At 38.5% G+C, this 21,776-nt stretch overlaps 1 protein-coding gene across 1 annotated transcript in view; it reads left to right on the top strand.

The window, feature by feature from the left end:
- The window catches only part of LOC101109399 (placental prolactin-related protein 3-like), a 24,296-nt gene extending 2,520 nt beyond the window's left edge, over positions 1-21,776 (top strand). Inside the window, exons 2-6 of the mRNA XM_004019337.6 lie at positions 7,708-10,024; positions 16,879-17,060; positions 18,666-18,773; positions 20,523-20,702; positions 21,330-21,776. Coding sequence (XP_004019386.4) covers positions 9,850-10,024; positions 16,879-17,060; positions 18,666-18,773; positions 20,523-20,702; positions 21,330-21,518 — 834 coding nt within the window. The 5' untranslated portion in view covers positions 7,708-9,849 and the 3' untranslated portion in view covers positions 21,519-21,776. The remainder of the gene's footprint in view (positions 1-7,707; positions 10,025-16,878; positions 17,061-18,665; positions 18,774-20,522; positions 20,703-21,329) is intronic.

Here is a 21,776-nt window from a genome sequence, read left to right as displayed (position 1 = left end):
TCTAGGTCAAATCAGAAACTGACTTCTCCCATTAAAGTTAATCCTACCCAGACAACCTAAATGTCTAGCAAAATTAACCACAACTAGAATCGTAAGAGAAAGAAAACATAGCTACTATATAGAAATGGTGGTTGTGTTTGATATGTCCCTTGGGAACTCTGTTGATCATTTTCTATTATATTATGAAACTTTGGAGGCTGAGAAGACCAGACTTTATCCCTCTAGCACTCCTTGAAACTGAGTTCTACTTGAGTTTGGCCAGGGGTGGACAAAAGAGATTGGAGAGTCAGTGGGAAAGAGATTAGTGGATTGATTATTTCCTCTGACTCCTTTCTTGCTGGGAAGTGGCCAAGTTTCTCCACTGAACCCCAGAGCTCTGGTCAGAGGCCCTCGCTTTTAGCTGCCGCTTGTACAAGACTTTTTAGAGACTGCAGTATCCATTCTCTTCCTTTGCCCTGTTGGCCGATAAGTGTTCTTGCATCCATGTTCTTGCCTGTCTCAGAGAGTTTTGCTATTCCTTTTAAGCTATCCTTAGTTCTGATACAGCTTCCAAATCCTTAAAGTTCATTGTGTGTTAGTTGCTCAGACATGTCTGACATTTTGTGCTCCCCAGGGACTGTAGCCTACAAGCCTCCTCTATCCAAAGGATTCTTCAGAGAAGAATGCTGGAGTGGGTAGCCATTCCCTTCTATATGGATCTTCCCTACCCCAGGTATGCAACCCAGGTCTCCCACATTGCAGGCAGATTCTCTACCATTTGAGCCACCAGGGAAGCCAGTTTTCTTTATTTTCCTTACCTGTGTAAATCATCTTGATTTCTGACAATGATAGGGGTGGCTATGGAGCTGCTAGATAAAGATGATCCCTCAAAGATCTAATGCTAAACTGCTTAAACAGGAGGGTGACATCTTTTCTCCTGACTCCAAAATCATAAATACAAGAACATGTCACAGGTCATGTAAAAATAAGTGCTGGGAAATCAATGATTTAAGAATGAATTTGGTCATAGTGCACAAACTTTAAACTGTAAGATGATGAATAAGGTCTCAGGATCTAATGTGTAACCTGGTGACTATGGTTTGTAATGTGTTATTGACATTTGTGGGGCTTCCCAGGTGATGTTAGTGGTAAAGACCCCTCCTACCAGTGCAGGATGCATAAGAGACATGGGTTGAATCCCTGGGTCAGGAAGATCCCCTGGAGGAGGGCATGGCCACCCACTCTAGTATTCTTTCCTGGAGAATCCGCATCCACAGAGGAGCCTGGCAGGCTATATAGTCCATGGGGTCACAAAGAGTTGGACATGATTGAAGTCAGTTAGCACACATGTAAGAGAGTTAAACTTAAAAGTTCTCACCAAAAAGATCTTGAAAGGTAAATATGTGAGGTGATATTAATAGATATGTTAATTAAATCAGTGAGGAAATCCATTAATCATGTACACCTATTTAAATTTAATGTATACTTTAAATATCTTGCCATTTTATCCAGAAATCATATTTTAAAAAACTGAAAAAAGAAAAAAAAAACAAGAACTTCAATATTTTTATATCATATTAAAGATATTCCAGCCAGTATTCTTGGTATGTAAAAGGTTTTTTTTTATTCTAGATAATAACCAATGGGATTCACTGGATATTCAGAAAAGGAAGAAATCTTGGAAATTATCTAGAAAATCCTCTCATATTAAGGATATATAAGGAAATCCAAGGATGATTAAGTCACCCATCTAAACTTATAAAACTTGATGTAAAAGTAGCAATAGAAACCAGCTTTCCTAGCTAGGTTGCTGCTGCTGCTGCTGCTAAGTCGCTTCAGTTGTGTCTGACTCAGTGTGACCCCAGAGATGGCAGCCCACCTGACTCCCCCGTCTCTGGGATTCTCCAGGCAAGAACACTGGAGTGGGCTGCCACCTCCTTCTCCAATGCATGAAAGTGAGAAGTGAAATTGAAGTCGCTCAGTCGTGTCCAACTCCTAGTGACCCCATAGACTGCAGCCCACCAGGCTCCTTCGTCCATAGGATTTTCCAGGCAAGAGTTCCTAGGTTAGGTGAAACTTTACCTAGTTACTCGGCAAATGGGAATATATCTGATGCTCTGCAAAACTTGATTCTTATTTCTATTACAGAATTAATCATATTCCTCCTTGTATTCACTGTCCAGTTAGCCTAAGTTTTAGCAAGTAAATTGAATTCCTTGAAGGTTCAATCCTGGCATGTCTGTTCTTCCCACTCTATACTCTCACATATGGCTAACTCTTTATAAATGCCATTCCTTCTCCCTGGAAGACCCTCACTTTTTTAACCTCATGACTTCCCTGACATCTTTCAGCTCTCATTAAAAACCACTTCCCCAAAGCAGCTGTTCTTGACTCTGACACAGCTCAGGGCTCCTTGTTATGTGGACATATGGCATTCTGTGCTTTTCCCTCTTGACACATGCCCCAATTGTGGTGCAACATTTAACTTTGAAATTTACCTCTTTCTGTTTTTCTATTAAAATTTAAGTCCTAATTCACAAAGTCCACATATGTGCTCTTCACTGCTGTCCATTCTTTGCATCCAGCAGGCCTTCATTATGTGTTTGTTCAATGAAACACTTTTATTCATACAGAGTTAAATTTCAATGAATTATTGATGCTGCTCTCACAGCATACAGTGAACTAAAACCATGGAGGACTTCTCTCCCCACCCAAACCCTTGTATCCTGGTTATTTGGACATAATTACAGAACTAGAACTGTGGGGGCTTCCCTTGTGGCTCAGCTGGTGAAATATCTGCCTACAATGTGGGAGGCCTGGGTTTGATCCCTGGGTTGGGAAGAGTCACTGGAGAAGGGAAAGACTACCCACTCAAGTTTTCTGGCCTGGAGAATTCCATGGACTCTATAGTCCATGGGGTCACAAAGATTTAGCCATGCTGAGCGACTTTTACCTTCACAAAATTGTGGATGCATTTGTTTTTTTTTTTTAATATAAACTTATTTATTTTAATTGGAGGTTAATTACTTTACAATATTGTATTGGTTTGCCATACATCAACATGAATCCACCACAGGTATACATGTGTTCCCCATCTTGAACCCCCCCTCCCTCCTCCCTCCCCGTACCATCCCTCTGGGTCGTCTCAGTGCACCAGCCTCAAGCATCCTGTATCCTGCATCAAACCTGGACTGGGAATTCATTTCATATATGATATTATACATGTTTCAATGCCATTCTCTCAAATCATCCCCCCCCCCTCACGTAGTCCAAAAGACTGTTCTATACATCTGTGTCTCTTTTGTTGTCTTGCATACAGGGTTATCGTTACCATCTTTCTAAATTCCATATATATGCATTGCTATACTGTATTGGTGTTTTTCTTTCTGGCTTACTTCACTTGGTATAATAGGCTCCAGTTTCATCCACCTCATTAGAACTGATTCATTTGTTTTTAATCATCACCTTATTAGATAGAAACCACTAGATTTGCAGTCTGTTATCCATATACACCATCCCTCACAGTTCATATCCTGAGATAATGTGATAATCCAGCCACGGACTAAAAGGCTGAATAGAACAAAACTAGAGATAGTGCTCTGAACTTGCCGCTTGAGTCTACTATTTACCATAGGATTCTCACCTTCACTAAAGTAGCTCAATTTCTTAGCTGATGATGACAGATAAAAATACTTAAAGGCGAGCCTACAAATCAAATATTATTACATTGTACAAAAACACCTAATCTCTCTTGGAAGGTACAAAAGAAATTCACTTCCTTGATGAATTGTTACTTACTTTTCCCAGATGAAAGTACCATCTTCAACCTTATGGCTTCCTAATTTTATTCTCACAATTTTTATCTCAATGACCACATTCTGACCTACATTATAGTTAATTATCTGAACAACACCAATTCCCACTCCTTTAATTCAGTTCCATTGGGTCTACAGGGTTACACCAACTGCTCTGAAGTTACTATATATTGCATATCAAACATGGCAGAAACTGGCCAGTCATTTGTTCTTTCTGAGGCAAATATTATAATTAAAAGCAAATATCCAGCCTCTGGTATTTTGGATAAACTGACAACTGGACAAAATCTTAACTGCTATTCCAGATAAAAGTTACTTTTGTGTGGATTTTTTTTTTCTTTTAGAGAGAACTTGCCTTCTAGATAGCACTCAGGTAAATGGAAACTGGACTGATATGTTGGCTGGAAAAAACCCACTGTTGCAGGAAAAAAAAAGTAGACAAGTCATGCATCTTCTATATACTTCAAGACCTATTTTATTAGGAGCTGGCAGCTCAGACTGTAAAGAGAGTTCCCCTGCATACAAGAGACCAGGGTTCCATCCCTGGTCAGGAAGATCCCTGGAAGAGGCCATGTCAAACCACTCCAGTATTCTTGCCTAGAGAATCCCCATGGACAGAGGAATCTGGCGGGCTGTAGTCCAAGGGGTCTTCAGTCCAGGGGGGTCGCAAAGTGTTTGAGCAACTTCGCACAGCAAACTTCCTACAGTGACATCCTGACATTTAGAAACAGTTTCTCTCACTAGTGTGCTTAACTACAACTCCTGCTTTTCAGTGGAAGATCAAAGATAAAGGTAATATTCCATAACAGTCAAGTAATTATTTCTATCAAGGTATTTTCTGAAATCTAAGCTAGAGAAATACACTGTGGGATAGAGCAGATAATGAGAAGTGTAAGAGATCCAAACAGGGAAGCTGCACAACCAATTGATAATTTTCTTTTCGGGAAAAAGAATAAAACCTCAGTTTGGAATCATGTTTTATACAGAGATTTGCACAATCTTTGGAAATATAAAGGCTTTTCTACTCTAACTTTCCTTTTCCAGTTGAGAAAGCCAAGTCATAGAGAATTGAAGATAAGTTTTCTAAGTCAAAGAGCATTTAAGTTAGGATTCTGATGAGAGCCCAGAGACAGGCCTTAGGGTCCAGTTGCTTCATCTTTAGGCTGACAGGCTAGAGATTGGGATACCAGTAATGGTGCCGTCTTCAGGCTGAATTGCCTTTATTTTGGGAAACCTCTATCTTTGCTCTTAACACCCTCAACTGATCGCATAAAATCCACAATCTATTGGTTTAAATGTAAATTACATCTAAGAAAATATGTACCCATGTGAGCATGTCAAAGCACATACAATTTGAAAGAAATGTACAGTTCTATGGAATATGTCACCATGTGCCTCAGAAATTGAATATCTATGCTACCTGTTCCACATTTATGACCTTGGAAGGGAAAACAAGATTGACAATTTTTTCCCTCCATTTAATCACATTACTTGTTTTAGTGCATGCAGGCTGCTGTTACAGAATGCCAGAGGCTGGGTGATTTATAAACCACAATCACAGTTCTGGAGGCTAGAAGTTCAAGATCAGGGTGGCAGCATGGTTGAGTGAGTGAGGGCCTCTTCTGGGACATATCCCTAAATAGAAGGGATGATCAAGTATTGCAGGCCTCTTTGACAAGAGCCCTAATCCCATTCATGTGGGCTCTGCCTCATGACCTAATCATTTCCAATGGTCCCACTTCCTAAAATCGTTACTGTGGGGATTAGGTTTTCAACATATGAACTTGGGAGACCACAAGCATTTAGACCATGGCACCCAATGAGGAGACTGACTTGTCTAAGCTAACCCAATGCCTCATCCATACGGAATGGTCTGTGATGCTGATAGGAAGCCAAGGACTAAGGAAGCTGAATCAGGAAGAGCAGCCCCAGGTGGAAGGTCTCAGATGGCAAACTCCTTGATGGATTTCACAACAATATAAGAGTGTTTCCAGGGTCTTCCTTGGTTATCAGTCATTGAGCAATCCCCCCGCCCCTCTTATACATGTGCCTATTTGAAATATGAATTAATTACTGAGTTCTTAGACAAATTACCTGTTGACCAAAATGGAAACATCACGACTATGCATATGAAGAAAAGGGTCTTTGACAGATACAAATTTCAGTGTGGAAAGTCCTCAAGACTTTATTCACTTCAGATAGCAGTTATAAGTTTGGGGATCTCCCAAGAACATTTTGGTGTTCCATAATCAGCTAGGACTCCAAGAGTTCACTGAAAGCTGTTATACATGTGGTTATGGTTTATTCCAGATCTTTGATTTATTTTTCATTCAATTTTTATTTTTACAACAGTATAATTTATTTGCAATGCTATAAATGGCAGTTTTTGTTGAACAGTGAATAAGTTATACATATAGTATATACACTCTTATTTAGATTCTTTTCTCATGGAGCACATACAGGTTCCAAATAGAAAAAGGAGTACGTCGAGGCTGTATATTGTCACCCTGCTTATTTAACTTATATGCAGAGTACACAATGAGAAATAGTGGGCTAGATGAAGCACAAGCTGGAATCAAGATTGCCGGGAGAAACATTGATAACCAGATATATGGAGATGACACCACCCTTATGGCAGAAAGTGAAGAAGAACTAAAGAGCCTCTTGATGAAATTGAATGAGGAGAGGGAAAAAGTTGGCTTAAAACTCAACATTCAAAAAACTAAGATCATGGCATCCAGTCCCATCATTTCATGGCAAATAGATGGGGAAACTGGAAACAGTGGCTGACTCTATTTTGGGGGGCTCCAAAATCACTGCAGATGGTGATTGCAGCTATGAAATTAAAAGACGCTTACTCCTTGGAAGGAAAGTTATGACCAACGTAGGCAGCATATTAAAAAGCAGAGACATTACTTTGTCAATGAAGGTGCATCTAGGCAAGGCTAAGGTTTTTTCAGTAGTCAGGTATGGATGTGAGAGTTGGACTGTAAGGAAATCTGAGCGCTGAAGAATAGATGCTTTTGAACTGTGGTGTTGGAGAAGACTCTTGAGAGTCCCTTGGAGTGCTAGAGTATCCAACCAGTCCATTCTAAAGGAGATCAGTCCTGAGTGTTGTTTGGAAGTTCTGATGCTTATGCTGAAAATCCAATACTTTGGCCACCTCAAGCGAAGAGTTGACTCATTGGAAAAGACCCTGATGCTGGGAGGGATTGGGGTCAGGAGGAGAAGGGGACGACAGAGGATGAGATGGCTGTATGGCACCACCGACTCGATGGATGTTAATTTGAGTGAACTCTGGGATTTGGTGATGGACAGGGAGGCCTGGCATGGGGTAACAAAAAGTCAACAGAACTGAGCAACTGAATTGAACTGAACTGATGGGACTAGATGACATGATCTTAGCTTTTTTGATACTGAGTTTAAGCTGGCTTTTTCATTCTCCTCTTTCACCCTCATCCGAGGCTCTTTAGTTCCTCTTGCTTTCTGCCATTACAGTTGTATCACTCACATATCTGAGGTTTTTCATATTTCTCCCAGCAATTTGATTGCAGCTTTTCGGACTCATCCAGTTCTGCAATTCACATGGCATGCTCTGCAAATACATTAAATCAGCAGGGTGACCATATTTAGCCTTGAAGGACTCCTTCACTAGTTTTGAACCAGTTTATTGTTCCTTCTCTGCTTCTAACTGCTGCTTTTTGAACTGCATACAGGTTTCTCATAAGACGGCTAAGGTTCGTCTGGTATGCCCATCTCCTTAAGAATTTTCCACTTAGCTATGATTCACACAGTTTGCTGAGGTCAATGAAGCAGGTGTTTTTTTGGAGTTGCCTTGCTTTCTCTGTATTCCAGCAAATGTTGCCAATTTGATCTCTGATTCATCTGCTTTTTCTGTTTTTTTTAAACCTAGGTTGAACATCTGGAAATTCTAGGTTCACATAATGCTGAATCCCTTTCTGGAGGATTTTGAGCATAACCTTACTTGCATGAGAGATAAGTGCAACTGTTCAGTGACTTGAACATTCTTTAATACTGCCCTTCTTGGGAATTGGGAGAAGGTTGACCTCTTCCTGTCATTTGGCCACTGCTGGCTTTTCCAAATTTTCTGACATATTGACTGGAACCCTTATTAGTGTCATCTTTTAGGATTTTAAATAGCTTTGCTGGAATTCCATCACCTCCAATAGCTTTATGGCAGCAGTGCTTCTTAGACCCACTTGACTTCACATTCTAGAATGTCTGGCTCAGAATGAGAAATTACATCATTGTGATTATCTGGGTCATTAAGATATTTTTTTTGTATAGTTCTTCTGTGTACTTTTCCCATCTCTTCTTGGTCTATTCTGCTTTATTAAATCACAAAATACTAAAGAGTCAAAGTGATCTTGAGAAAAAAGAACAAAGTTTGAGACCATGGTTGCTGACTTCAAATATATTAGAAAGCTATAGTAATCAAAATGGAATGATTTGCTTCTGGCACGAAAACGGACATATAGATCAACAGAGCAGAACAACGAAGCCAGAAAGAAAGGCACACCCATATATTGTTGGTTAGCTTATGAACAAGGAGCCAAGAATATCCAGTGGGGAAAGGACATGCTTTTCAAAATGGCCCTGGGAAAACTTGGCCACCTTATGATATAATGGAACTATACCCCTGTCTTTTACCATACAATTATATCAGTTATAAAGGGATTAAAAATTTGAACATAACGACTAGAGCAATTAAACCCCTAGAAGAAGACATGGAGTTATTCTTCTTGCCATTAGTCTTTGCAGTGAGTTTCTGGGTTTCAACCAAAAGCAAAGGCAACAACTGCCAAAACAAACAAGTGGAACTACATCAAACTCCAAAGAAAGGAACATCAACAAAATCAAATGGCAATTTACAGATTGACAGAAGATATTTCCAAATCATATATTTGATAAGGGCTTAATATCCAAAAATACATGAGACTTACAACTCAAGGGCAACAAAACCCCAAATAATTCAAATTTTTAATGGAGTGTAAGAAAAGTAAGAGTTTCAATAAATCTGAAGATTAAACTGTAGATGAGAGACTCAGCAAGGTTTTCCTTCTAGAACAATAAAAACATGTGACTTCATGGCATTACTTTCTTCATCTCCACTCACTTATTTGACAATTACAGTTCAATGTATACATTCTTCAATCAATAGCAATCACCCCACAGTGAGCTATAATATGTACTAAGAACAGCCCCACAGGGGGAAAAACGTATCCTAATATTTGCATCCTTACTAATGAGGCATATCAAAAGAAAAGTAATTTCCAGAGTTTACCACTCCATTTTTTTCTATATTTCATTTTGAAATAGAGCTACCTATAAGGAAAATGTGTTAGGAGACCTCAATAATATATAGATAGAAAATCAGTTAAAATGGGAGAATTAATGGATTATAATTTGGGGGTAATTTATTATTCCTGTTGTAATCATCCTTTTCGATTTCTACTGCATCCATTATTAATTTATTATAAATATTAATACCAACACAGGGACACATACTACTAAAATTATAGTGAATAGAGAAAGACATAGAATATATTACGCAAGATGTGAAAGTATGGGAAGTCAATAATAATAGTAAAATAAAGGGCAGTATTGCCTTGAGAGGAGGAAGGTTCTCAAAGTTTCTTGAAACACAAAGATTGAGCCAGATGTGAGGAATTAGCTTAATTTGTAAACCAGAAACTCTACCAGAAGAAATTTAAGTTCATACCCAGAAAGATGTTATGGGGAGGGAGGTGGGAGGGGGGTTCATGTTTGGGAATGCATGTAAGAATTAAAGATTTTAAAACTTAAAAAATAAAAAACTAAAAATTAAAAAAAAAAAACATTGCAATGCTAAAACCCATAATTTAGACAGTGAATAGGATAGGGTCAGGCATATAGACATTCAAAATTCCCCTTTGCTTAGTGCGTCAGGCACTCAAGGACCACCCTCACTGAAGTCTTTCTCTATTGCTCAACCTGCAAGTACCAGCATGGAGAAAGAGATAGCTCTACTACACAGGCAGTTGAACCCTCTTTTATGGCCTCATGGCTTTCCTTAAGAAGCATTTCATGGAGCAGATTTCCTCCATCCCATCCCATCAGGCTGACTCCCCACAGTCAACAGGAGTCCTCACCCTGGGATCATTCCACAATCCCCATGGCTCCAGCTCCCAGCTTCCGTGGACACCAGTGGACTTACAACTCTGTCCGAGGTATGAAAGGCTGCAGCATGGCTTGTCTATGTGGTTCTCACTCCGTTTAGACTGTCACAGATTAGTTAGTTCACTCTCCAACTGCTTCAAATGCATCCCTCATCCCAGTGGATGGCCATGGATGCGGGGATCTCTCCCCTGCGCTTCAGCCCCCTCACCCCCTGGTGCAGGCTGGTCCCCTGCTCTCCTCCTCCTTTCCCCTTCCTCCTTGTCCCTTCTTTCCTTTGTTCTACCAAGTTCTATATGGATCCGGATATTCCTTCTCAATATTCAGGGAGTCCTGCCAGTATTCACCTGGTCTTCTGTGAGAACTGCTGCATCTTTAGATGTTCTTGATGCATTGGTGGAGAAAGGTGTACCCCACTTCTACCTACCACTCTGTCATCTTGTCCATCTCCATTTGTGCTTGCATTAGAAATGATTTTCCCTTTCTATTAAGTAACATTGTCATCACCATTAACTTTTACCTTTTGAGGAGAACACAGGTAAGTTTTCAGTCAGTCATTCAATTGTGTCCCACTCTTTCTGACCCCAGGGACTGCAGCGCTCCAGGCTTCCTTGTATATCCCTGACTCTCAGAGCTTGTTCAATCTCATGATTAGATCATGAAGCTCAAACTTAGATCCTCACCTTATTAATTTTTTATACATGAAAATATGTAACCTTTAAAAATCTCTCCCTATTTGTCCTACCTTCCAGGCTTTGGCAATCGTTTTTCTACTCTGAGTTCCTTTTTTTTTTTTTTTTTTTGTGAAACTCCTTATAGTTGAGATCATATGGCATTTGTCTTTCTCTGACTTAGTTTACTTAGTGTAATGCCCTCCAGTTTCACCCATGTTGCCACAAATGGAAGGATTTCTTTCTAATTCTAATGGCTAAATAATATTTACCTATATATGTCACGTCACATTGTTTTAACCCATTCACCTGTTGAAAGATACTCAGGTTGTGCCTATACCAAGGCTACTGTGAATAATGCTGCAATGAACATGGGGATACAGATCTCTCCTTGAGACAATGATTTCATTTCCTTTGACTACATATCCAGAAGTGGGATAATGGATCACATAAACGTTCTCTTTTAAATTTCTTGAATAACCTCCACAGTATGTTTCCATAGGAGTTGCACTGGTATACATACCTACCAACACTACATAAGCATTCCTTTTTCTCCTTATCCTCAATAATGTTTGTCATTTCTTACATTTTTGGTTCTAGACATTCAAACAGCTAAGAGGTGACATCTCTTGTGCTTTTGATCTGCATTTCCTGTGATTATTAGTGATGCTGAGCATCTTGTCATATACCTTTTGATAGTTTATATGTCTTATTTGTGGGAAAATGTCTATTCTTTAAAGATGTAGCATATGTTATGTTTACTATATTCCAATATATGAAACTCAGTTGCCTACCTATATATCAACCACAAACTATCAGACAGTACAATAAAGAAAACAATTTCATTTACTATTGCATCTCAAAAAGATAAAACACCAATACAATATTGTAAAGCAATTAACCCCCAATTAAAGTAAATAAATTTATTTTTTAAAGAAAATCAAACCAGAAAAAAGAAAGAAAGAAACTTAAGCAAGGTGTTGAAAGATTTTATGCAAAACCTTTAAGACATTGATAAGAGAAATTTAAAAAGAGTTAAAGATGTGCAAAGTTAGGTTGTCTATTCAATGTGTTTCCTGATGTAGGATTTATATTTCTATAAACTTCCCTCTTAGAACTGCTTTTGTTTCATCCTCTAGGTTTTTGATCATTAAGTTTTTGTTGTTCTTTGTTTCTAGGACTGTTTTGATTTCTCTTATTTCTATAATAATCTGTTCATTATTTAGTAATGTGTTGCTTAATCACCATGTGTTTGTGTTCTTTAAAGTTCTTTTTAAATTTTTTTCCTATAATTGATATCTAGGATGAAAGTACTCTTGCCTGGAAAATCCCTTGGATGTAGAAGCCTGGTGGGCTGCAGTCCATGGGGTTCCCAAGAGTCGGACACGACTGAGCAAGTTCACTTTCACTTTTCACTTTCATGCATTGGAGAAGGCAATGGCAACCAACTCCAGTGTTCTTGCCTGGAGAATCCCAGGGACAGAGGAGCCTGGTGGGCTGCCGCCTATGGGCTCACACAGCGTCGGACACGACTGAAGCGACTTAGCAGCAGTAGCAGTAGCAGTATCATAGTGTTGTGGTCAGAGAAAATTCTTGATATAATTTCAATTTCCTTAAATTTACTGAGGTTTGATTTGTGACCCAAGATGAGGAGAATGTTCCATGTGCACTTGAGAAGAAAGCGTATTCTTCTGCATTTGGATGGAATATGTTGAAGATATCAATTAGGTCTGTTTGCTCCAATATTTCCTTTTAGGCTTATGTTTCCTTATTAATTTTATGTTTTGTTGATATGTCCATTGGCATAGGTGTCATATTAACATGCCCTACTATTATTGTGTTACTGTCAATTTCTCCTTTTTTGTCAGTTAGTGTTTACCTTATGTATTGAGGTGCTCTTATGTAGAGTACATAAATAGTTAAAATTGTTATGCCTTTTTCTTGGACTGATCCCTTGATCATTTGGTAATATCCTTCTTAATCTCTTATAATAGTTTTGATTTTAAGGCCTATTTTTTCTTTTTTCAGATTTTATTTTATTTATTTATTTACTTTACAATATTGTATTGGTTTTGGCATACATCAACATGAATCCACCACGAGTGTACATGTGTTCCCAATCCTGAACCCCTCTCCCACCTCTCTCCCCATACCATCTCTCTGGGTCATCCCAGTGCACCAGCCCCAAGCATCCTGTTCTGATACAAGAATAGCCAATCCAGCTTTCTTTTGATATCCATTTGCATGGAATATCTTTTTCCATCCTCTCACTTTCAGTCTGTGTGTGTCTCTAGAACTGAAGTGGGTCTCTTGTAGGCAGCATATATATGGGTCTTGTTTTTGTATCCATTCAGCCAGTCTGTGTCTTTTGGTAAGAATTGAAGAAGATAATAGCAAATAAAACAACTGATAAAGGATTGCTTTCCAAAATACAAGCAGCTCAAACAACTCAGTCATCAAAAGGCAAGGGAAGAACTGCAAAAATAAACTGGTGAGACCACATCAAACTCAAAACCTTCTGCATAGTAAAAGAAGCCATCCATAAAATGAAATGACAACTAATGGAATGAAAAAAAATACATTTGCAAATCACATATTTGGTAAGGGCTTCGTATATAAGAGACTCATGCAACTCAGTATTGAAAGAAATCAAACAACCCAAATTATTAAATGAGCAAAGGAAGAGTAAGTGTTTTGAAAAATCTGAAGAGTAGACTGTAGATGAGAGACACTGTAAGTTTTTCCTTCCAGAACAAAAGCCTTTGTCTTCCTGGCATTGCATTCTTTATCTCCAATCACCTGTTTGGTGATTACAGTTCACAGTATACATCCTTCATTCAATAGCTATCACCCTACACTGAGCTATATGTGCTCAGAATAGCCTTATTAACTATAACAAACTAATAATTACATACTTATTCTTGAAGCATCTAAAATCCAAGGTGATTTTCAGAATTTTCCACTCCATTGTTTTCTACATTCTATTTCAAAATTGAAACACCTAGTAAGGAAATATGAGTAGGGGTCCTCAGTAATACATGGATAGAAAGTCAGTTAAAACTGGGAGCATTACTGGATTATATTTGGGGGGAATGTATTATTACTAATACTGTTGCAATTTTCTTCCCTTTAATTCTCTGCAATACTAGTGGATATTTATTTAAAATAGTAATACCAGTATAGAGGCCCATAGTACTCACGTTATAGTAGATTGAGAAAAACAAAGCTTATGAGGTAGGAAGCGAAATCACAGAAAATTAGCAATGGTATCAAAACAAGGGGAAGTACTGCCTAGAAAGAAAGTAGAGTTCGGTAATTATTTGGAGACAACACGAACAAGCCAGATGTGAGCCAACCAGCTTAAACTGTGCATCAGAAACAGCACCAGAAGAAAAATGAAGTCCATAAAAATATGCTGATGCTAAATGCCAAAATCCAGATGGTAAGAAAATAGGGTAGTGTTTATGTAGATGCTTAAAACTACTCAGAGAGGTAGACATGGAAGCAAATACACTAATGAGCATCAGAAAGATCAAAGCCAAAAGAGTCTGAAAAATAAATCGTAAAGGGGCTTGTTAGTCTGATCAAAAGAATAAGAGAATCAAATTAGAAAACCAAAATATAAAAACTTGTGCACATGATAGACCCAAAGAATGGTCAACAGAGAAAATTTTGGCCTTACTGACCAGCAAACAGAAGCCTCCAGCGTCAGGAACAAACACCCCTGGGCAGGACCCAAGACTGTGCGCTTCTGGGAACAGCCTCAGTTTCAAAGTTTGGGCACTATACCACCTAAAAGCGAATGCAGACAAGGATTGTAGCTTGCTATGGCACTGAATCACAGACAGTAGTGTTTTTTAGTTTACTTTTCTCATTCAGCTATAAAGTTAATGAATTACTAACCAATGATAATTGATACCATCAGTTTCTAGTCAGACCATCTTTAGTCATACAATGGATATCTGAACCTGTTATATGATCCCCAATAACAGTTTTAATAATTGAATTTATTGATGTTTAATTGAAGGGGAATTGCTCTACAATATTGTACTGCTTTCTGCAAAACATCAACATGAATCAGCCTTAGGTATACCTATGTCCCCTTGCTCTTGAAACTCCTCCCACCTTCCTTCCCATCCCATTCCTCGAAGCTGTTACAGAAAAAAATATGGAAGGCTTCACAAATTTGTGTGTTATCCTTGGGCAGAAGCCATGTGAATCTCCAACTTATTAATATATGTACTACCAAAGGAAACACATGAAAAACAGTTTAACAGAAAAAAATCCCATAGTCACCAACAAATAAATGATCACTTACATTAGGAATTAGGGTATTCTGCTATATTTACCATCTCTTATAAAATCGAATTTTATAAGGTCCAAAGTTCCATGATAGAATTAAGCATATATTTAGGCATAAGACATGTATAAATGCACAAATATATGCAAACAAATACATCTATGTTATACAAGCTATTATTCTCCTTGCCTGTCACAATAAGCTCTTTAGTTGATGAAAGATATAGCACCAAATTTCTCCAACTTGTATGTCTTCCTTTGGAGAACCACTTCTTTTGTTTTTATCACCTAATTTTAAATAACCATTTTATTTTAGATACCATGCCCCTTTAAACTAAGAGTAGTGAAAACCTAGTAAATGTTGATATCTTATCGTTAATTATATCACCATTTTTCTGGTAAATTGGAAAAAGAATCATGTTCAGATCTCATTCAGGAGGATAAAATTTCTATTTTATCAGTTGTCTTGTCCAAACTCAGTTCTTGCTCACTTCAGTCTTTAATTTGGTTTACTTTGATGGATGAACAGGAAAGGGAATATTAAAATCACACTTGCAAGGGTCTATGATTTTATGCTTCTGTTGGCCAAAGGTAGGGCCAGGAATAATTTCTGAAATATTACAATACATCATGGAAGCATGAAGGTCTAGTTCTACTGTCAAAGAGCAGATACTTGCAGATGGTTCAAAAACTAAGCCCCATGGGTTTTCAGGATGTACTCCCGACCAGACAGATAAATTTTGTCCCTAAAAAGTCCAAGTCAGGAAAGGGCAGCCCTTGTTCACAGAGCCAATGATGTTGTCTTGGGTGCTGTCCAGGTAATATTCTTGTATTACCATTTGGAGATTTATTTGCTATTTTCAGGAAGAAACAAATGTAACGAGAAGAATAAAGATGCATATAAGTAGAAGAGCTGTCAAGGTGCCTAGAAGAAAGGCTAGCCAGCAGAACCAGGCCCCCACACTGATAACTGTCAAAGACTGTAACAGTGAGTGTTTTATAGACAGAGCAGAACAAGTGGATATAACCAGTGCTCTAGGGTCACTGCTGTTTTGCAGTCAAAGACAAAATAATTTTTTCTTTAAGCAGAGTCATCACAGCTCCTGCTGTAGTCCCGCTTACATACATGCAGACAGAGAGCTCACAGGTATGTGTGATGTGACATTCAGGAAGTGTACAGATGACTGTACTGGTGCCCAGTCACCTGTATCTGCTAAGAAAGGGACCTGGGAAAAATTTCTTGCCCTCTCCAAGTCATCACATCTTCATTAGCAGAACTTGATGATCATAGTGAGATTAAGGCTATCTCACAGGGTTACTGTGAAACACAAATTTTAAGATGTTCTAAAGCTTTTGGGAAAGTATCAAAGACATGCATGAGGTTATTAATGTGAGTGAGCAGATCCAAGGTACGGTATTCTTTTTCTCTTAGTATTCTCTTTGTACTCAGTAGTAGCGATCAGTCAGTCATGTGTCACTCTTACCCCACTGTGATGGTATACCACACAGATCAACTGGACTTTATTTGTCATTTCAGTGTCTAAAATTCAAGCATTAGTCAATGTAGAGTGAAAAAATTACAAACTCCTAGAGGGCCTCCCTGCCAGAGTCTGCAGAGTCCCAACATTAAACTGTCTTAAAAGAATGGCCTAAAAACTCTGGCTCAGAATTAAGTTCCAAATGTTTGCAGAACACAGAAGTAATTCTGAGAGCAATACAAAAATACAGGGAGTAACCTACTTCTCCATCTATCTGTGCAAATATCATCATCCATCTAAATTTACACAGAAAACACTCTTTCTTCCCCACCCCAGGTACTACAGCACCAACTCCTGCTCAGAGCAACAGGGAAAGAGAAAGCTTCCCTCCGCAGGATGGATTTGATAACCTCCGCTGACTAGATCATCTCAGAATGGCTCATGTTTTTATTTAAACAGGTTCCTGCCTGCTCCTGCTGCTGGTCATATCAAATCTGCTCCTGTGCCAAGGCAAACCATTTCCGTGCTGCAGTCCTAATGTGTTTGACATCCCCCGGGAATCCCTTACAGACCTGTTTCTCAATGCCATGAATCTGTCCTACAGCATCTATAACCATTCCAAAATAATGTTCACTGAGTTTGTAAGTACTGTGGTGGTGGTGGTGGTGGTTTAGTTGCTAAGTTGTTTCCAACTCTTGCGACCCCATGGACTGTAGCCTGCCAGCCTCACAGATGTAACCCTCACATAAGTGACTGGGCTATACTGTCCTTTCAACAAGAAGGCTGCATCAGCCAAACTTCAAATAACACACTCTCTAGGTCAAAGAAGCCATCAGCTCATAAGATGTGGATTATGAATAAAGGATCCATTTTGTGAAGTCTCAAAGATTCCTAAGAAGTGCAATAACATTTTCAATTTCCTTTCATTCATTTTCTTTTGTAAATTTCTGAAATAAATGAGTTTCTATTTGTCAGCCAAGAATGCCATAAAAGACTACAATAGACTCGGTAGAATAAACAACAGAAATTTATTTCCTCACAGTTCTGGGGGCTAGAAGTCTCAGATCAGGGTGCCAGCAAGGTAAGGTTCTGGTAAGAGTTCTTTCTTCCCAGGCTGGCTTCTCCGTGTGTCCTCACACAGGGAGTGGGGCTGGGGAAGAGAGATAGAATAAAAGACACAGAGAGACAGAGAAACAAGAGAGAATTCTCTGGTGTTTCGCTTCATGAAGACACTAAATGTATTGGTTCAGTGTTCCACCCTAAGAGATCATTTAACCTTAATGGGCTTCACTAGTGGCTCAGATGGTAAAGAATCTGCCCTCAATGTGAGAGAGAGACCTGGGCTCTATCCATGAGTCTGGAAGATTCCATGGAGAAGGGAATGGCAAGCCACTCCAGTATTCTTGCCTGAGAAATCCCATTGACAGATTAGACTGGTGGGCTATAGTCCGTGGGGTCCCAAATTCAGAACCCTTTTCAAAACCCAGTACTTTGGCAGTTAGGGCTCAAACACATGAATTTGAAGAACACAGATTCAGTCCACAATACTACCATAAAGCACTCTTAGGTGGGACTGAGGAAAAGGAAGCATGTTGATTTTCTGGTCCTTCAGTGTCTCTCTGGGCTTTCTTCTCCAGGCTCAGAGTAAATAGCCAATAAATGAGAACTGCTCTGCAGTGAACTTGGTGGATGGAACATGTTAAACAAAGCTGAATGCCAGTCACAAAAATGAATACTGGTATTATTCCTTTAAGATTTGCAGTGAATAGATTTAGAGCTACAGTAGAAGGGGAGTTTACAATTTGAAACAGGTAGTCACTTTGAGGAAGGTATTTGAAAGTTGTATGTTCATTCTTTTAGGTCAATCAAAGTCTTGCAAGGGATGCTCCTCACCTAGGGTCAAACCTGAGTCTTCTTATATCTCCTGCATTGGCAAGAATGTTCTTTACCACTACTGTCACCTGGGAAGCACCAAGTATTGGTACAAAAGTACTATATTTGAGTCAAGTACTAAAAAATAATATAATAATAAAATAGAGAAGGGAAAAGGTTGAACTTAGAAAAGTTAGATGTAAAATCATTTTTATAGGGGCAATGTATAGAAAATGTAGGAAAAGAATAACTTTCAAATGTTGTGATGCCTCCTGTTAAAAAAAATACATGACTGTCAAACATGTTAATGTTCTGGTAATGGGTTCATCTATTTAATGCCCCAAAACCTTAATTAATTGCCTGATCACTTTCAGGAAGAAAAATATGCCAAGGGCAAACTGTACAATATCAATGCCACCATTAGCTGCCATACCGATTCCCTCAATACTCCCAAAGAAAGAGAAGAAGCTGAAGAGACGGATGTGAGTCTTTCACCTGGGTTTTTCACCATATCAAATGAGACAGTATGTAGGTTACCAGGCTTCAGATTATTAGAGGTTATGGTAAATGTACATGCAGAAAAAGGTGGAGGAACAATAAGCAATTGAAGAGAAATTATATTATGCAGTTGATGAAGCATGAGTGAAATCAAGGGATGACTAAAGATCTGTAGTAGCAATATAAATAACAGATCTATAAATTGTCCATGCAGACAACTTTAGTTCAACCAATGCATTAGACACAGGACTGCAGCTATTATTCTGGATGGAAACAGGAAATTAATGGGAACTTCCATGCGTAAAATATAAGATTGCAAAATTCATGAATATGTAAGAAAGAAACCCCAGTTTTGCGTACTCCCTGTTACTAGTGAGTTCTACATGAGAGTCCTATACTGCACCACCCGAGTCCCCGCATCTGCCTTTCAAGGCTCTCCTGATTCTGCTTGAACTTCTCTGACACCTCCTTCATTTTTCATTCTCGATGACTCCTCTGTCACCTTTTATTCTTAATTTGTAAGTCTCCCCCACAATGGCCTATAAAACATTGCCTTGCTTCACATGGCCTCAACAATTGCTTCTGTTCTGAGGACAACAAAGTTTACATATCAAGCCTCAATCATTTTTGGCAGCTCCAAATTCTCACAGCTATAACATCTTTTTTTCTGATTTCCTGTATTATCCTTCATCCTAACATTATTTAAAATATTTTCACATGCATCCCCCCTTAAAATACTATCTTCTCTCTCTACAACTTTCTTAATGATACCAGCATTCTTTTCCTCTGTCAAGCTCATTAATAAAGAGGATGATCAAGTAATGGAAAAAGTCAAATACAAAAAAGAGGAGGGATTTTTCAACAAGCTTAAATTTAAAGTTTACTGAGAGTTAATACATTTTACTGAGCATTTTATGTGCATTACTATATTTAATCTATTCAGTTCTCTGTTTTTATCAGTAAAACAGTTCATGACTGTATAGAAATCAAGCATATGAACTAGAGATCTTCAGCCCCTGGGATTTTCAGGCTCAATTCTGCTAGTAGTGGTGAACTAGAGGGGAAAACCCTCCATTGTGAATCCCACTGATGCTGTTACTAATGACAACACTGTGCCATTTTCTGCCCGGAGACATGTCAACAAAACAGACTGTTCTGATATCAGCAGGAGGCTGGTGTTGGGATCAGCTGAGGAGAGAAGCCTGTTTAGGAATGCCATGTCTTCCTCCTTGTCTCTTTGTTGTAATATCATAAAACAATTACCGATCAAACATTGATATGAAGGACTCATCTGATTCATTAATACAAATGAATCACTGGGTGACAATGACGTGGGCACAGGTGGAATCCCTCTTTCCTGTGTCAGGCACTGCAGGCACGTACTGACTTGCCATAAATACTTAGATTTCTCTCACGCAAATATACAAACATAAAAGAACTCACTGAGTGGTGGTAGAATTTCAGGGGAAAAAAAGAAAATTCTTCATATTATAAATTCGAATGCATCAGAAGAATTACTTCCTAAAATAAACTAGATTTTTTAATAATTCAGCAAAGTGTGAACTAATAGCTTACATTTTATACTTTTCCAACTTTCACTACCCTCTAAAATCTCTGCATACACATAGGAATAACCAAGAGTTTTTTAGGTCAGCTGCTCTGAGCAAAGATCACGTTACCAAAACCACTGAATTATGATTATTTTAATGAGACTGTTTCTTCCGGTTGCTTAGATTGAAGATCTTAGCAAGTGGATACTCATTTTCCTGTACTCCTGGAGTAGACCTCTGAATCTTCTAGTCACGGACTTGCAGAGTGTGAAAGAAGTCTCAGAAACTATCCTATCAAGTGCCAAAGAGAATGTGAAAAAAGTAGAAGAACTTCAAGAATTCATAGAGAGGCATTTCTGCCAGGTGAGCATCCTGCAGAGGGCTTTCTTGCCTTTTTCATGAATGAAAGAGGTGACCTCTGTATTGCGTAAGAAGTTTGGAAATATCTCATTTTGTAAGAAAAAGATTCATGACTTCTGTATTCTAGACTGCTACTACATAAAGCAGGAGTCTAGTCATTCATAGTGGTAGACTCTACTGTAAAGGACTCAGAATTTCACTGCAATTTTTGACATGTGCAGCCTTCCCTGCATAGCACATAATTACCCCAAAAGCTTGCCTCTTCTTGGGCACTGGTGGTTGAAATATTTTCAAGAGTAAGAGAACTAGAGAACAGAATTTCCAAGATCAGCATTTTCTTCAAGGTAACCCAGTACATCTGCTATTGAAATTCTGCTTGTCTTCTTTCTCTGTTCTCCTCAAATCAAAGGATGAGAATAGGAAGGAAGAAGAGAGAAAGTTAAAACTAAACGAGTTACAGTTCTACTTTTTAGATTACTAATAGTTTTCTCACAGGCTGGTCCAAAATCCATATCTAGATAGTTTTATATTCATATGTCATCCCCAAATCTTAATTTGATATTTAGAAGGAACAAAGATAAGCAAATCCTAATAAAACACATAAGAAGTCATTATCTTTTGGATATTCAGATGATTATTCCAGCAATGCGGAAGATGTTGAAGGCTCATGTTTACTGGTCAGAACTCCCATCCCTGATGTCCAGCGATGAAGATGTGCGTCAGTCTGCATTTTATAACCTGTTCCAGTGCCTGCACAAGGATTTTCTTATAATGGACCTTTATAACATATTCCTGGCGTGCCTACATATTGAGTGCTAAATCCACGTCCATGCCATCCAGGTCTGAGATGGTCATAATGATCTATCCCATAGCAAGCTTATTTGAAATTTACAGCTTTTTAATGCATGTTCTGTGAAATGGGCCCCCTCTTAAATAAAAGAAACAAAGACTCTGTAGCGATGTCAAACTCTAAGAGGGCAATTTGTCAACATATCTTATTTTCATTTAATAGAAAATCAAAAGAAAATCCACCCCTACAATTGAGAGAATAAAGCTCCTATTAAAATTAGAAATGAA

This window comes from Ovis aries, chromosome 20 (assembly GCF_016772045.2).
Source record: "Ovis aries strain OAR_USU_Benz2616 breed Rambouillet chromosome 20, ARS-UI_Ramb_v3.0, whole genome shotgun sequence".
NCBI classification, from domain to species: domain Eukaryota; kingdom Metazoa; phylum Chordata; class Mammalia; order Artiodactyla; family Bovidae; genus Ovis; species Ovis aries.
This window is presented reverse-complemented; position numbering and strand designations above follow the sequence as displayed.